General features: G+C 36.2%; 1 protein-coding gene across 3 annotated transcripts in view; it reads right to left on the bottom strand.

The window, feature by feature from the left end:
- Nucleotides 1-18,471, bottom strand: part of prkcz (protein kinase C, zeta) — a 116,604-nt gene that overhangs the window by 58,219 nt on the left and 39,914 nt on the right. The window contains exon 5 of one of the 3 annotated variants that reach the window (XM_077222817.1): nucleotides 9,153-9,302. The exons of the other annotated variants lie outside the window; for them this stretch is intronic. Within the exon in view, the coding sequence (XP_077078932.1) occupies nucleotides 9,153-9,302 (150 nt within the window). The remainder of the gene's footprint in view (nucleotides 1-9,152; nucleotides 9,303-18,471) is intronic. 3 annotated transcript variants of the gene reach the window in all.

Genomic DNA, 18,471 nt, shown 5'->3' with positions numbered 1-18,471 from the left:
CCCCACCTTTAATTTATTTTCAAAGAATATATCTTTTATTTTATTTAGTTTATTTTTCCTACCCCATTGGCCAATTGTTTCTTTTGTTTAGCATAAACTTTAACTATTTAATATATATATATATATATATATATATATATATATATATATATATATATATATATATATATTAGACATGTGCCGGTATTCGGTAATGCGATAAATCGCGGTAATGAATATGCACGATATTGTTATCGCGGGGACTTCGAAATACCGTGAAAAATAATAGATCCGAATTTAGATTTTTAGAACGAGCATCAGCTTATTTTCCATCAACCGCTTAAAAAAACAATGCGTATATGCTGCGCAAAACACGTGCGCACTTTGATGTAAACAATCCCCACATCACATGTATAAGCACTGTGTGAATGCAGTGTGCACTCTAGTCTAATGTAAACAATCCTCACATGGAAAAGAAGCACGGCGGAAGGAGGAACGCTGCCGACTATTTATCCCCCGCATGGCTGCCAACTCTCACGCATTCAGCAGCTTGAGACTCACGCAATTGACACTTTCACACGGTCTCGCGCCACACATCCATTTTCTCTAGCAGAGAAAAATCGCGGAGCAAAGAGGACACTGACACCGACAGACTAGACAGAGCAGGTTACTTTTGATATGAAAAAAATATCAGCTCTCAGGTTTTATAACGAAATTCAGACAATAAATACTGTTTTGGTGCTTGTAAATGACGTGACAGATCGCGCGCCTCAGTTCAAGTAAACAGATCATCTGTTACTTTTTATTAAAGATACAGTACAACCCACCGAAAGGTATACGTACTTTCGATCAATCAGTGTTTTTCAACCACGGAAAGAGGTCAATAACACTGCAGGAGAACAATTATGTCACAGAACGTTACATTTACCTCAGGAAAGCCATTTAATGTTAGTTGACTATAAGAAAATAGCTATAGAGAGGAGTATTTTGCTAAATATGTGCACTATATTAAATATTTTAATATATGTTTACTTGTCATTATATAATTGTTATTATAATGAAAATTACGGCATATTACATTTTTATATTTATATTATTATTATATTTATATTGTATGCATTATATTTAATTTCTCTCTGTATGTTTACAGCATTATGTGAGATATATTTTTTCTTGAGAAAAAATTAAATGCAGGCTATCTACTGTAGCCTACCTAATATTTATCCAAATGAGTCAATATTGAATCAAGATTGAAATTAAATCCAAGAATTTAATTGAAATCATGAAAATTGTGTTAAGCAATAATACAAACAGTAGCCTCAGTAACTGTACCATGTAAACATTATAACATGTTGTCACTAAAAAATAAAATTAATGTTTTGACAATCACAATTACACATTGATGCAAGTTTTTTTTAGATACCCCCAATCTGTCTGTTTCTCTTGTGCAATTAAAATATCGTGATAATACCGTATACCGTGATAAAAGCTCAATCAATTAATCGCAGCATGAAAATTTGATACCGGCACATGCCTAATATATATATATATATATATATATTAATTTATTATGATAGCCTACTGATTCAATTGATTATGATACTGATTTATCATGGTTATATATATATATATATATATATATAGTTTTTTTTTTTTTGCAGTGATAAGAACATTAACAAAAACCAACAAAAATTTATTTTGCTTATTTAAAAAAAAAAAAAAAAAAAATCAACTCTGGAAGTCTCTGCATAAACATTCCACTGACAAATAAATCCAAAAATGAACTTTAAATCACTAACAATGATGTAAAGTCAATTATTAACAAAATCTGGCAACAGTTACACCCACCACTTAGAGTTTCCGGAGAAGAAGATCAGGACCTAAGATGACCTTTACTTAACTTTTTGACTCCCCAAAACAATCTAAATGGGTCATATCGTAGAAAACAGGATTTTCCTTGATCTTTAGAAGACAAACACAGTTGCATGGGACATTTCTGGCCAAATTGCATTGTGAGCTTGCTAAGAGGCTGTTATCGAGGAGGACGAGATAACTGTAAATAAGAGTTGTTAGAAAGAAATGTGCATAAACTCTACCTTTAGGGGCACAACAGCTTGTCGCTGTGAAGGTACCATTAAAGGACAACTTTGTGCTTAATCAACCCATAAAAGTTGCATTTTCAAACCTTAGACTAGTAATACCCCAAGTTATACCCCTATAGACTAGGGGTGGCACGATACGCTTTTTTTGCCTCCGATACCGATTCCGATACCTGGGACTCAGTATTGGCAGATACCGATCCGATCCAATACTAAAATAATAATTAAAAAAACATTGCCAAATTACCTAATAAACTGTATCTGTATGCCTCACTGTGGGGAAGAGACTGGGATTATTCTTTTGTTAAAGGCATCAAAGCTTGACTTAAACATTATTTTCCTTACTTTGTAAAACAATACAGACAAAATATATACCATATAATTAAAATACATTTATTTTAAAATTTTAAGCGCAACTTTTTAATGAATCAGCAACATATGATACATAGATTGGACAGAACAACTAAAGCTATCAATAAACTGCCATTGCGCAAAAGTATTGTAATATGACAGGCTCCAATTCAGTGCGGCACGAAACCTTATGCGCATCCCGTGCGCAGAACGATGCGCACGAAGCAACATGGAGTCACGGCGCGCAGCGCGTCGCATTGAAAAGTTCAAAGCACAAAAGTAAGATATACATATATTTCTTTATTTATTCATTAGTTTGAGCCTTGTAACAGTTTTAAATTTCAGTTAATGTGCGTGTGAAGAGCAATTATATCGCTCTCTACTCCAGTGTTGTGATCACTGAGGAGTTGTGTTGTGATCTAACAGACACCCGGTTGAAAGTAACATGTGAAACTCCAGCACGTTAAAGTCATTTTATGCAAACCATAGACCTTTATCTACATATCTACAGTATAATAATAGGAATACAGTATCTTGGAATACAGTACACGAAAACATTATAGTGCTTTATAATGTTTTTGTGCCTTTTGTGTTGTATAACAATAACCAGGGCTCTCAAGTTTTATCAAAAGTTTAGAGTGAGATTTAGGGGAGGAGCCACCCAAATATTTGCAGCAGCGGTCCCTCGACCCAACCAAATTCGCTTCAATTTTTGGTAGCAGTTCAATTTTGCCTATTGTTCATAATTGACCAGCACAAATGGAAATTATAACAATTGTTAAATCTGATAAAAAGACAAATTCATCCAAATAAAATAAATAGTTATATTTAAAAAATACAAATTTATTGAAAAATTAAAATAAATTTGACCCCAAACAAGCCAACTGAACATCAGTGCTCAATGTACATAACATTGTGTCATAACAACTTGCCCTGAGCATGTATGTCAAGACCCAAACCGGTCACCTTTACAGGGGGTCATCGGATGCCCATTTTCCACAAGTTGGTATGATTCTTTTGGGTCTTCATGTAAAGTTTGTAACATACTTTGGTTAAAATTTCTCAATGGTTGTGTAAAACAACACCCTTTTTACCTCTTCAAAAACAGCTCTGTTCACAGTGACCCGTTTCGGTGCATGTCTCTTTAAATGATAATGAGCAACAACTTTTTGGCTTTTTGAGGATTAAAAAAAAGTGAATGGATTTTTCATGGCATGGTGATTGTGTCCACACACTGCAAAGACACATTTATTTGCAAATACCATATAAAAGTGTATTTTGCATCCGATGACCCCTTTAAAAGCAGTTGGAGAGTTTTTGAATGCATCAAAAAATAATTTAGCACGAATTTGGCTATACTCCTCAACATCAGCTCTCACTGTCTTTGATCACAGGCAAGAGATATCGTCCAGGAATCGTAAAATCAAAATGCGAAAAAAAAAATGAAAAAAAAAAATGAAGATGTCCGCAAACCGCATTCATCAGATCGTGCTCTTTCAACTTCCACTCCATGTGTGCGCGTGTTGTCTAGTAACGAACGTGCTTGCAGCGGGAACACATAATTTACCCGGAAACAAATAATTCTAATTTCTGATTGGCTGGCAGCTAGCATTTAACTCTGTGTAACTCGAGACCGATTTTATGAACTCGGCAGAGAACTTCCCTCCGTTTGCCTGCGTCTCGTCCATTAATTGTATAGCGGGACAAGTTCCCTTACTCCTCAGCGTGATAAATACAAGGTGTGGCGTGTGAGCGTTTGTATATCTGCAATCCTAGTACTATTGATACCTGCTGATGTAGACAGATATTTACTCACACGCAGGCGCAGAACACACATGCTAGTTGACAGTCGCCTTAAGTCCTTTTGGTGTATTCAAGCGCAGCTTTTCGACCGAGACGGAAACGACGAGAGGCGACAACACAGTCAGCTTTCATCACCGCTCGTTCTTTGACATCGGCTTGGTGTGTCCTGGGCTTAAAGGTATAAGTTTTGCAATTTTTTTCTGAGAGTATACTCATTACATAGGGCAAACTGTTTAGCCAATCATGATAGAGGTCATTTACATAGAATTCAGAACAGGCTGTTTTTGCTACTGTACCTTTAAAATTTGTCAGAAAGTTTGAGAAAGATAACGTAAAACTGCCACAAAAAAAACAATGCTATAAAAGTGTAGAATATAGCCCATAAAAATAATGGGTTATCATATAACATGGACAATAGCAGCTGAGAAAATGACAATGAGCGTGTTAGCGGCAGCCCGCTGAGAGGAGATGCTAATTTCAGCAGCAGACATTAACGTAATGTGTTAATTGACAGGGAGGAGTTTCATAAACCACTGCAAGGCAAATAACATTATGTTTTATAGGCTGCTTTGAAGTTTGTACTTAATTTAGAGGAAGTTAATTTATCAGCAGTGTCCTAATCCAAAAGATTAGACAAAATGTTATTACTTTGGGAGTTAGTGTGCGGCACAAGACTAACCATTCACACACACAGACGCCTCTGATTCCTGTAGAGTGCTCTATGCATGCAATTGTATTGTTTTAACGTCGTTTTGAAGTCTCCAACAATGTCAGAGCAATCAGATCACAACACATTTTCACTCATACACTCCTTGACTGCTGCCAGTTTTTGCTGTGATGTACCCCTCTGATCTGCTCTCGCGTGGGATGGGACTGTATCTGTACATTTCACACAGAGTGTGTGGGACTCACTGGACCAAAGCCAAACACACACACACATACTGCTTCACATACAATCAGTGAGTCAAGCCTTAAAGAACATTGTGACAACTGGCACCTACACAATATATTTGCATAAACATAATACAGCATATTTGACTCTGAGCAACCAACAAATTATTGAATAAATACAGGAAAAAAAAACATAAAAATGTATTAAATTAGTTCAACGAACTTAGAGGTCAATCAGACAATTAAAACAATTCAGAACGCAGCTGGAAAAATGCAGACTAGTTAAATCCTGCTTACATTTTCAGCAATATGACTATGAGAAATACTTCAGCTCCATCTCAGATTAATCACCTGCAACTTGCTGTTTGTACCTATAAAACTGTTTAAAACTGGCAAATCAGCCTTTAACATTTGGTCCAAAACTCAGTCTTTCAGACAACCTTCCTCAATGGGGAAATCCCTTAATTCTCTTCTCTACTTAACATTTTTATTCCTTTAACATTTTTTTAACCCTTACGCCGAGTAATGCCTCTGGTGTTCCCGGGCAAAAATGTGACCTACAATCTGTCCATTACAAAAATAAATACAAAACCTAATTTAAAGAAAACAAGTTGACAAAAGATTAAATCCAATATTTGGTGATAATTAATCAGCTTTGTTTTTGTAGGCCAGTCATTTTAACCGTCAAAGTGTGACTTTGTGCCTTATAAAAGCAATTCAAAACAAACTTCATGGTTAAACATTAAAGCACACTAGTGTGATAAACAGTGCAATTTGTCCTCATATTTTATTGAATATTGACCAAATTATCCACAAATACTGCTTTTTTCACTCAAAATGTGAGTTGCATAAGCTCAGATCAATAAGGACTACGATCAATCAGTTCAAAAAGAAATGCAAAACTGTCCTAATTGAAAGAAAACAAGTTGACAAAAAGATTGAATCCAATATTTGGTGATAATATAGCATAACGAGAGATTTAAAAGCTATTTTCTGTACTCCCTCAAAAGTAAAAATATTATCCAAAAATATTTGTGAAGAAGTTATACCCTGTGTGAGTTAAGTCAGTAAGTTTTAGTCCTTAGATTTACTTAACTAAGATTTTTGAGAAAAAAAATCCTCTCTATGTCAAAATGACCAGAACACAACTTTTTATATGCTATAGTGTACTCCTATGTAAAAAAATAAATAAATAGATCAAATAAAATGGCAACCACCCTAGCAACCACTTAGCAACTATCCAGAATACCATAGCAACCCCACCCTAGCAAATGCATAGCTACACCGTGTCCATCAAGTGCTTTCATGTGTCTTTTAGTCTCAGGCTGATGCTTGTACTGAATCATACAGTGGAAATAAAACTCCACAGCAGAGAATGAGTTCTCAGTTATTTAAGCTCACAATGTCTGCGAAGCCTCGAGCAAACACACACACTCATACTGATAGTTCTCTCTTTTATATGACCTTTCGTCTGTCATCCTTTTCTTTCCTGAAACTTCTTTGAACTTTTGTGATGCATTATGAAAGGCGTAAAAGTTACGTAGACAGTTGTCTTGTATCTGTGTCACACCAACTGCGAGTCCGAGATATTCAGGCTTCAGCAACATAACCTCCAGGTTAATATTTGACCTTATGGGGAGGGTTGTACTGATAGAAAAGCCTAAAAAAAATTTACATTAGAGTGGCAGTCTTTACTTCAAGCTCATCAGAGTTAGCCGGGATGAAACGACAGAGCTCCCGGCCAACGCTTTGATTGTATGCGTCTCGTTTTGAGCCTCTCCTCTCCTTCACTGGCCTGCCCATCTCCTTCCTATTCCCTTACGTATGAACTGAACACATATTCTTCATCAATAATTAGCTTTTGGCTCCTCGGGATGTTTTTAAAGCTTTAAAACACCACATTCAGAGCTTCAAAGGTTTGTAATGTCACTGTTTCCCAAAAGTGAGTCTCTCGTGTCGTCACTTTGAGATGATCCTTAGACAAGAAATGTGCCTGGGGCCATGTGTGTGCACTATATTAGTACAAGTCAAGTATTACACAAGTAAAAGTGTGAGCTTCACAGAATTAGGGAGTTTTAGGTAATTAGTAGTGAACCAAACAAAAAACCTTTACTCTTGGAAGAACAACACTCCCATGAGACACCACTGCCGAGTGTTCATGCGTGATAAAGTCTTTGAAATGTTAAGCATGCACTCAGGGAAAAATAAAACACACATACAAATATGATACCAATTCCTCATTCTAGCATGATATTCATGTACTGTATCAACACACAACCAGGGCTTTCACACAATGTCGCTTAAGAAAAAACACTTTGTTCTACAAATGGAATTGATGTTAAGAAGAGATGTGCTACTAGTATTTTCTAAGCAGTAATACTTAATATTTTTGTTTGGTGAATGATAAAACAGGCAAAAGTTCCCATAAACTCACACAGGAAAGCCACATAGGAACCAGAATATCATATTTAAATAAAAATGTAAAAAAGTAATACTTTTATTTCAAAGGGACAGTATAGACTTTCTTCTCATAAAAGGATACTGAAAATAATCTATCACCGTTTCAACAACAAAATTAAGCAGCACAATTGTTTTTCACATTGATAATAATAAGAAATTCTTGAGTAATGATGCTAAAAATTCAACTTTGCCATCATATATAAAATACATTTTAAAATATATAAATAGAAAATATGTCTCGCTATTTTTGATCAAATATATGCAGCATAAGTGAATACCTAACCAACAACCCTGTAAAACTGACAGGGTCACTTTCCCCATATTTTCATCCACATCATTTTTTGGGAAATAAATAGGCTAATCATTTTATATTTGAAGAGCTAAGTTTTTTTAGCAACTAAACACTCTAAAACCACAAGCGCTTGAACACCTTAACAACCACACAGCAAAACTCTGACAACCACCCTAGCATTGCAGAGTAGCCTTTTGAAAGGGCAAGGGAGCTGGGGTGCTGTACTCAAGGGTACGATATGATGATGTGTGGTTTAATTACTAACGCTGAGCTTTAACCACTACAGCACACCACCCTTAGTAAGCTTTGCTAAACACAATGCGCTAAGCTTCCACCACATGTGAACAAAATGTCAACATCATTTTGCTTTGAAACAAAAGTGGACAGTGCACAGAGCCCTGAGGAACTATTATTGAGCTATGCACTAAAATAGACACATAATACATAAATAGACCTTTTAATGCAAAGGAATTTACTTTCAAATGGTGCAAAAGGGACACGTATTATGATACGAATCGCTACGTCAACGTCACTACACGTCAGAAAGTCCTACTGAACTCTCATTGAGTGAAGAAAAGCAAAATGTTTAATTCATTTAATAGATCCTGTCAACTCGAGTGACAGATCCAGGAGCTAACATTACAAAGACGTAATATTGCAGTCATGTAGAAAATGTGTAGCTGTTATGTCAGTGAGAGCAGACCATGAGCTAACTGAAAACTCTCTCAGCATAGAGGACAGTTAAATAACGGACAAGATAGAGACACAGAAAGAGGACTGAGAGGGCATACAAAAGCAAAAATAGAATGAAAGAACCCTTTCATCAAAATACACAACCATTAAAGAGATAGTACAACCAAAAATAGCATTTCTGTCATTACTTACTCGCTCTCATGTTGTTCCAAACCTGAAATATTTTCTTTAATAAGATGAAAGTCTGTAAAATAACCAGTAACAGTCATGGACATTATTCACTTTCATCAGAGGAAAATTAGCAGCTTTGACTTTCTGCTAAACATCTCCTTTTGTGTTACACACAAGGAAGAAAGTTAAACAGATTTGACAACATAAGGTTAAAAACATTTTCGGGATGCACTATGCCTTTTAGGAATCATATAAACCGTCATATAAAACAGCCATTCTGTCTGACTTCTTCCTCCATTTTATATTTTCATCCTATCTATCTATCTATCTATCTATCTATCTATCTATCTATCTATCTATCTATCTATCTATCTATCTATCTATCTATCTATGTGTACGGCATACAATGGTACCTTTCACTCGCAGATAGAACAGCAGTGTTAGCAGCATCCCTATATGGGCTGGTGGTGCCAGGATCCACTTCACTGTCCCTCGTCCATCTTTTTTGCCTTGCCACTGGAGCTCAGCCCGTGTCTCTGGTCCCCACTGTCTCGTTACCACTCCTGCTCAGTAGTAAACCATCACACACTCCTCTGTCTCATTCTGCCTGCTAGCACACACACATCTGAAAAGCACAGCTACACTGAGCATGCTCAGTTTATCTCTACTGGATGTTTAAAGGATTTTTGTGTGGGGGTTTTTTCTCTTTTTTTTTTTGGTTGTTCCACTTGTCTTTTCTCTCTCTTCTTGTTTCATGAGGACCCCTGCAGGTTGATGCCCTCGCTTGTAGATACATGTTATAACACGCATCTACCACAAGAGGGAAAAGCTGAGTTTTCAGACTGTACTGGCCTGGCTGTCTGACTCAGTGGGGACTTGGTGCTATTATTAAACCTTGTGCAGCAAGAAAAGCCAGGAAAGGAAAATTGTGCAGGTGAAGTCATATTTTAGGATTCAGAAACTGACATATAGAAGAGATAAGCATTTATTATTTTGTGAGATGATGACAAGAACATGATAGATAATAAACTGAAGCTTTAACAGTGAATAGTAGGCTACTAAAAAAATATCACAGTTTCCACAAAAACATTAAGCAGTAAAACTGTTTTCAGCATTGATAATAATTTTATTGTTTACTGAGAAGAAAATCTGCAAATCAAAATGATTTCTGAAAGATCATGAGACTTAAGATGCTGAACATTCAGCTTTGCCATTACAGGAATAAATTACATTTTAAATTATAATAAATTGTAAAACATTTATGTTAAATTATAATAATATTTCTCAATATTACTGTTTTACTGTATTTTTATCAAATAAATGTAGCATGATGAGCATAAGAGACTTCTTTCAAAAACATTAAAAATTCTTATCGATCCTAATTTTGCATTCCTGCTGTTTCTGGTGCAAGAAGCTAATTTAATAAAAATAATAATAAAATGACTACTTCATCACATACATACTGTACATTAACGCACATAATAATGCGCGCACACACACACACACACACACTAGATCAGAATTCAACACAATTTCTCCACTGATGAAACCTTCAGAGCCATAAATTATGAATATTTGACCTCTATATATATCTTAGCCTCTCTTTCCCCTGCTCTCTTTTTTCCAAGACCTTGAAGATTTCTGATGTTGCAATACGTTGGAGGTTGTGAAAGCATTTCCCAAATATCACAACAGTAAGAATATATCTCTTTCCTCAGGATGGGCGGCTTTATCAGAGTCCAGCCCTGCTCAGGAAACTCGACTCATCTGAGGACTTTCACCTACACCGCTGCTCCAGTTCAAACTGCCTACATCAGCTTCAACTCGCGACATTCTTGCGTCCACTTCCTTTCAGACGTTAGTTTATTGTCAGCTCAATGAAGCAATTATTGCATTCCACAGTATCTATAAAAGGAGGACGCGACCTTCGGTATGAGTCAGACATTTAATGTGACAAATAGAAATGTCAAGGGTTTGACGCAGATATAAAAATGATGCCAGGAATTTCTGCAATGAGAAGGAGCACATTATGTCCAGTGCTGCCAACCGTACTTCCTGTGCTGAAGCCGATGCGTTTAAGTGTTGCTAACTGACAGCAAAATGATTTGCCACCTTAACAGGATTTAGAAAAAAAACCTCTGCAGAACAGAACACTGTAAAACTGTAACCTAAAGGCAAACTCAATACACAGCCATTAGGCCGTAATTCAGTTCTGTTTGTGTGCCTCACTACATGGAATTAACCTCTCTGGTCTGTCTGATTTGGGTTTGCAATGTATGTTGAGTGAGCATGCATGTTTTCATGTAAATAAGGTGGCAAATCAAACTTCTATAATTTAATATTAGGCTGCTTAGATTAGGTCAGCCGGAACTGGGAACACTTCACTCAAATCCTGATGTACTCGTTACATCATAAGAAGAATGGCATCTACGCTAATTTTAGTGTCTTTGTTTATCCCGAGGTTTTCCCGCAGCCTGCCGGATCCAGGCCGTTTCCAGATCTGACGAAAGGACTTTCGCCTGGACCCGATGACAATGCAGTGCTGAAGTGCCAACTAGCCTCTCCCTATGGAGGATCCCTATACCACTCTACAGATAAAGCGTTGTGGAATTTTTCGGTTCGCGTACCTACCCGAAGTGATAAGATAAAATAAAAATTCTGCATCAAAATTTATAGACAAGTAGTTTGTTTAGGCATGGTTTGTAAGGAATTATAAACCTGCGCACATATATTCAAACGCACATAACTATAGAATCAATTCTTAATGCGCATGTGAACTCCATCAGCGTCTATCACAGGTTCACGTTTAAAGTCTGTTTAGAGAGAACGGTGTCGTCTTAGCGGCCCCTAATTTAATAACAAACTATCATTTAGACGGAAGTGAATCAATCAAAACTAACTTTAGCTGGAAAAAACATTTTTCAAGAGCAACTATAAAACCAAACCAATCTCTGTTACCTTAAATTATATCTTTATCTCTGTAAAGCTGCTTTGAAACAATCTACATTGTTAAAAGCGCTATATAAATGAGGATGACTTGACTTGACTTAATGGAAGGCCCTGTGACTGGTACTTAGACAGACAACAGCTAAAGATTTGTGCAACTCTAATGGTTTTCCAGTATGGCCCAGTGGTGCATCACAGAAATGAAATTGTATGTGTGTGGATCAGTCAATGAGCAGATGTGCTCAAACATCATCCTGCGGTTAAAACAAACATGCATTTTAGCAATTCAAACAGTTTTATCTCAAATGGCCAGGGAAAAAATACAGAGCAAACATGTGGTCTAATTAATAAATTATGACACATCAACTATTAAAATGAGCACATCACTACTGCACCAATTCAAGCAACGTCTATTAAGTAATGTTACACACACACACACACACACACACACACACACACACACACACACACACACACACACACACACACACACACACACACACACACACACATATAGTTGGTTAAATTTGCATACGGAAGACCAAACACAATGCAATATGCAAAATAGGTGTAAGAAAAAAACCCTGTAATTCAGTATGTTAATATTTATAATTAATTGCTGTTGGTTTCATTCTGAATGTCAAACAATCTGTCTAAGTCTTAATGGAGATGTCAATTATTCTTTATTTTAAAAAGAAATATAGAAAATAAAAAATATACATGCAACAAAACAAAAAACAAAGGCTTAAATTAAGGCTTAAACAAAAAACAAAGGCTAAATAAAAAAAGAAGTTTGAACAGAAGCCTTTAAATTAAGCATTTAAAGCTCAATAAATATGGAAGACGCTGAATACTTAAAAGGTTTAGAACAAACCTGAGTATGTTTAAGGAATGTCAATAATATCAGTGGTCAATAACAATTTAAATCAGTCAAAACGCTCCACAAGATGATGAAAATGATGATGTCATACTATTCCATGTCTTCCCTCTCACACTCACACTTCCTGTCTGAGTCCGACCACACACTGAATCCTGATGCAACAATCATTCTGAGTAGCCTGTCAGATGCATTTATCAAACACATGTGTCTGCGTAATCGAATTGTGACGCTTGACAAATGTTTTATGCTGGTAAAAAGGAAGCGAATTGGACAGAGCTGGCATTGAAGAAAATGTGAAGCAAAAAGCCATGTACACTGACTGACAGGATGACATAACTCACAAGCCGGACACTACTTGGAGAAAAAACTCCATCAAAGAGGTTCTGTGACTTTTAATAATTGGCTATTATAACTATATAACTATAACTATTCTCGACAAACCATTTAAGAACCCGACACAACAGAACTTTGTTTATTTGTAGCTTTTCAGAAAATCAAGTTCTGAAGATGTCAAATGAGCTGGTACATTTATAGTGTTGTGCGATTTTTAAGTTTAAGATCTAATATTCATTGGGGATATGAGGAAAACATTACAGTGCATGTTCAATATGTTTGATGCAGATGAGCAGATGGCGTCTAGGAACTTCAAACTGCACATTCATAAACACACACATACACATAAGATGGCAGAAACATTCTCCCTTTATCCTGGGCAATCCTCCAAATTAAACAGTTTGAAGAGGGGGGAGGAGGTGGTCACATTTTAAAAGCTTTTGCAAAGGCATCCATCCCTTAGACAACAAGCCAATTAGCCTAACAACCACTCAGAAGGAAAACTATCCACAAGTACGTTACTTTACACAACTGACAGGTTATTTAGGTTGATACAAGTCGAGGTCAGTCGCGAAACACATCAGATGGCAAGACCTTCAGCCTGATTCAACAAGAGAGCATAAGGAAGGAAAGGAAATTGTCAAAGGTCAGCATAATGTATGTACTGTCTTGGGTTAAGGTGGGCAAAGAAATTTCAATACATTAAATAATGGATAAAAAATGTCTTAAAAAGCTAATAATACAAATCTGGTTCTGAAGAGGTCTGGACTTTACTGGTCTTAGAAGGTCTGGTACTCGTCAGCATCTGGGTCCTAGGGGGTCTATTCATCGGAGTCTGGGTCTGTGTAGCAATGATCATTCTCATATTTCATGCTTTAAATGTAACACATGTAGAGTCATTCAGATAAAACGTTTTCCAGCTGTAGAGTGTCAGAAGGTCACACAAACACATTAACTGAGAGCAGGTCAGCTGTGCCATCTGTGGATCAATGGTTACGTAAGTGAGCGTAAGTTTGGAGAAACAGAGGAAAAAGGAGGAATGGAATCATCCGATGATGTCACGGAATATGGAAGACCCTGACTGTATCGGATTTTAAACGACTGCCATTATGACATCATCATATCCACTTTTTTTTTTTTTAGGTAAGAGTTGGTGCGGCCATTTGTAATTTTAATGTGTCTGGCTTCCGGTGTCATTCGAGTCCAGTTATTTTTAACTGTACAAAACAGCTCGTTATGCTGCTTGATATTGCAAACGGGTATTTCTTACCATATTATTTTAATGTATTGTCTTAATTATAAACACGCTGGTTTATAGCGCAAACAGTTTACTGCACTTTAATATATTCTTCTCGTAATTTCTCTATGGTGGCTAATAAATCGAAAGAGTCTCGCACATTCACAGAAAACACCTTATTTCCGAATTGGATTTTAACAGAAAAAACTGGCAGAGAGAGGAAGATGGCACACTTTTTAAGAGATAGTTTTTAACAAGAGAGGCTGGATCTTCAGAGGAAAGGTGGCGGAACAGTTTGTGTCAGTGCTTTAAAAAAAAGAGGATTAACTGTGGGGCAACACCCACCAGAGACTCTGGCTATATAAAATACAGAGTACTGCATTATGGGAGATTATGAGCAGACTGCACACTCACTTAAATTTCACTTGCGACTTCAACACAGAATAAAGTTACGAAAGCTGATGTCAGCCATTCAGGCGCAGTAATCCTACAGAGATTATGGATCCCCTTGAAATCCTTAAATATCCAACTGCGGACATTAATCCTGAGGTCCAATTCTCTGAAAAAAAAAAACTCTTGATCTTTAAAGAGCATTATGCAATCACAAATATGATTATTGATCTATTTTCTTTTTAATAAAATCTCAAACACTCTTATTTAAACAAACAGAACACTTATCTGGGGTATGTGGTATCATCTACTGTAAATACTTTATTTGTAATCTGACTAGAGATCTGCATTGTCCTGTGAATAAACAATGGCTTCTATCATGACTGTGGATTTCATCATGTGACATACTGGGCCAAATCACTTCCTGTCCTGAAAAGGGCTTTTTGTCTCTTTGTGGATGCTGCGTGTGGGGGGGAATTCAAATAAAATATGCATTATTAGACAAAATCATGATATTCAGTTAATTGCACAATCATTAGAATCAGAAATATAGTTGAATAATTTTCATTTCAAAATTGTTTTTTGAAGGGTTAGGGGAGAGTGAAATGCTTTACTTCAAAATCTATTTTATAACTGCTGTAATTTGATAAACACCCCAATTATTAACTTTTTGCTGGGAGATCAGGAAGTTGCGGGATCATTGCTCATGTTGTACCTCACAGAACTACAGAAATCCAATACTAATCCTACAACACAGTATTGTCATATCATAATCCAATTTTGTTAAATGGCCCAACCATGATTCAAACTCAGACCATTTGCTCCTGGATACGTCTCAGACCACATTCATTACCCTTGAAACCACATCTCTATTCTATTCTATTCTATTCTATTCTATCTTACTCTATTCTATTCTATTTCACTCCATTATTCATTTTTTAGCTTGCTAACATAGATGAGGTTTTGTGAACATTTCTAGAATGATTTGTGGTTTTAATGAAACAGTTTGTGAAAACTAAACAATAAACCAAATTTAAATAGTGGTGAGGCTAATGAAGAAGATGGAGGGAAAGCAAACATCTGAACTACTGACCCAAGTGATGTTCCTCGTTTGCTCGTTGCTTTGGATAAAAGCGTCTGCTAATTGATTAAATGTAAATGTATCCTATTCAATTCATTCCCCTCTCATAGGGTGTCAAATATTTGATTGCTCATCAGTCTTTCTGTTTATTTGTGCATTACCATTGAGTGCTACTGAATATGGATTGGAGAGATCATGGTGGTGTGTAGCTCTGAGCGGTGATGAACGCTCTTCAGGAGAACACTAGGTATTTACACACGACAATGACAACATAATAACTGTGGCTCAAACCTTCACTGAGGAGCTCCTCTGCACTCTTACTAAATTTCTCTCCTCTTTTCTTGTTCTTCTCAAACTTCCTAAGTATATAAATTATTAGTATATATAAGTATTTTACTATTTTTTACAATAGTATATATTACGATTTATTAAAACTTGCATAGTCCGCATTGTCTACTGGTGTCACTGTTAGACAGTGTTATTCTAGAAGAAAATATTAAATTATATTTGATCTCACATTAATTTTGGAATGAATATGAGATCAAATATAAGGATGTTTAATGTATTATTTAATAAAATAATAATTGACAATAATAAAAACAAATATTATCTTATCCCATTTTTTTTTTAGACACTGCCTCCATTATTGCTTCGGTCGAAGCGCCTCTGCCAGTCCTCCCTGTCCAACCATCACCGCCATCATCCTCTAAGCGCCAGAGATTTCATGACAACGACAGCTGGTTCCATCATGCATGATGACAAGCAGCTCAGTGGAGACAGCCAATCAGAACCTTAGATCCAATCAAACAAACGCATATACAGTATACAAACACCCCTCCTCCATTTTCTCTACTTTGACCCAGAGAACACAGAGCCTCTTATTTTTCTCTTTTCAGCCCATTGGGGTCAACTCACCAACACAGAGCTTTGTCTGAAAATCCTTACAGCCGCTAAACATGAAAATCCAATGTGTGCATGCTTGCTGTAAAATATAAAACATTGTGTAGTCAAGGTCAAAATGCAGTGTACAGGGATAGAGGACTAATAGAATCAATGGCAAATAATCAGAAGTCTGGTAGCGTCACCCCATAGGAAATCATCTCTACAGTGGAAAGCAATGATCACTGCAGGCAGATCAAACCAGGTAATGTTTAGTTCATGAACATGAAGGGACATAAAGAGCAGGCCTTCAGGCTCTGAATTTACCGTAATCTTCACTACTTCCAGCACCTTATAAGTAAATATATCAATAAAGACAGTCACACCAGACACCAGAATTTGAAGCATACCTAATGAACAACAACTGTGATGTATCATGTTTAATCATAATTTATTGTAGTAATTTATTATACATATATATATATAAAATTAAAGATGCTTGATCTAAGATATGATTCCTGGTGGGCAATCAGAGTAACTGAAAGGAAAACCATCTGAACTTTAGCTCTAATCATGATTACCTTATCCACACCATGCAAACACATGTTAAACACAGATGCTATAAATAAAGCAACACACATGTGGCACACATACAGTACATGCTACGCTCATTAGCGACGACCCACCAACATGACATCTCATTAGGAGGTCTGGGCTTCCTAACAAGTTTAGCAGTCGCATAAACCAGGTTTGTATGGTTGGTATACTTCATCTATTGTAATACCCGATTCATTATTTATAAATGGTAGGTCAATTTCATGCAAAGCTATAATATCTTAAAAATTCTTATAGTAAAAATCATCCAGCAGTACACTAGCTGAGCAAAATTATCCCATAATCCAATTTATTTTTATTTGTAGCCTTAAGAATTGGATTATAATCCAATAAACTTTCCAACAAAGGTCAATAGACAGCCAATACGAGATGAAATAATAATGCATCCTCCAAAAAGGAGGTCAGTAGGACTTTCTTGACAGATTCGTGTTAAATAATAAATGAATAAAAGGATGAATAAAAGCTTTCACATTAGGCTGAGCTGATGAGCTCAAGAATCTCATTGGCTGTGAGGTGCTACAGGGAGAAACATCACTGGCTGTAGTGCTATGATGTGTGTTGCCAGTGGTTGGATGACAGAGCTGACTTTATTATACTGAACTAATCATAAATTGAGACTTGGGGTGAAAAAAAGGCATAGGCTTTTACTGAAAGCCATGGTGAGATATTCTCTTGGAAGTGAATCACAAATCCTAACCATTACGCGAAAAACGTCAAATCTTTCTAAAAGGACAAAGTTATTGCCATGATTGCCATCATGTGGCAGACTGCACAAGCCCGCCATCATTTCTTCAAAGTCTCTAAGATGCTGCGCTGCACAATCACATGTCCAAAAGATTCTGGCTAAATAATGATTCGATTTGATTCTCTACCATTTTATACCCAGGGTACATTAACAGGAAGTGCTAAGCTGTGCCTGAAGAGAATAAGCTGAGAGTCCCTGGTGAATTAGTTTGGGTGTGACACTGATGAGACTGCAGCTGAAAAATCCCTGAGTCATCATAATCAAAGCATTCGCTAATTACAAAACAGAATCACTACAAACATCAAATCATCATGCAAAGCATATTGCTCTTGAGCAAACATCCTTTTTACATATACTTTTACAAAGACTGTTTAGAAACTAACAAAATGATTGTTTTGCATTGGTTTCCATATCAAATTTGTATGAAAAAAATAGCTTGCAAGGTAGCAAAACAGTGTTAAATGTAAATAATTAAATTATACTCTTAATTATATCTTTGTCAATTTTTTTGGGACATACATTTTAAACATCATTAAAACGAAATCATTTTCATTTCCATCTTGATTAACTTCATTTTACAAAGTCTTACATGACATTTTATGCCTAGTTGCAACCCTTACTAAATT

The sequence above is a fragment of the Siphateles boraxobius genome, unplaced genomic scaffold (genome assembly GCF_051911475.1).
Source record: "Siphateles boraxobius isolate OS27281-9 unplaced genomic scaffold, OSU_SipBor_1 9, whole genome shotgun sequence".
In the NCBI taxonomy this organism is placed as follows: domain Eukaryota; kingdom Metazoa; phylum Chordata; class Actinopteri; order Cypriniformes; family Leuciscidae; genus Siphateles; species Siphateles boraxobius.
This window is presented reverse-complemented; position numbering and strand designations above follow the sequence as displayed.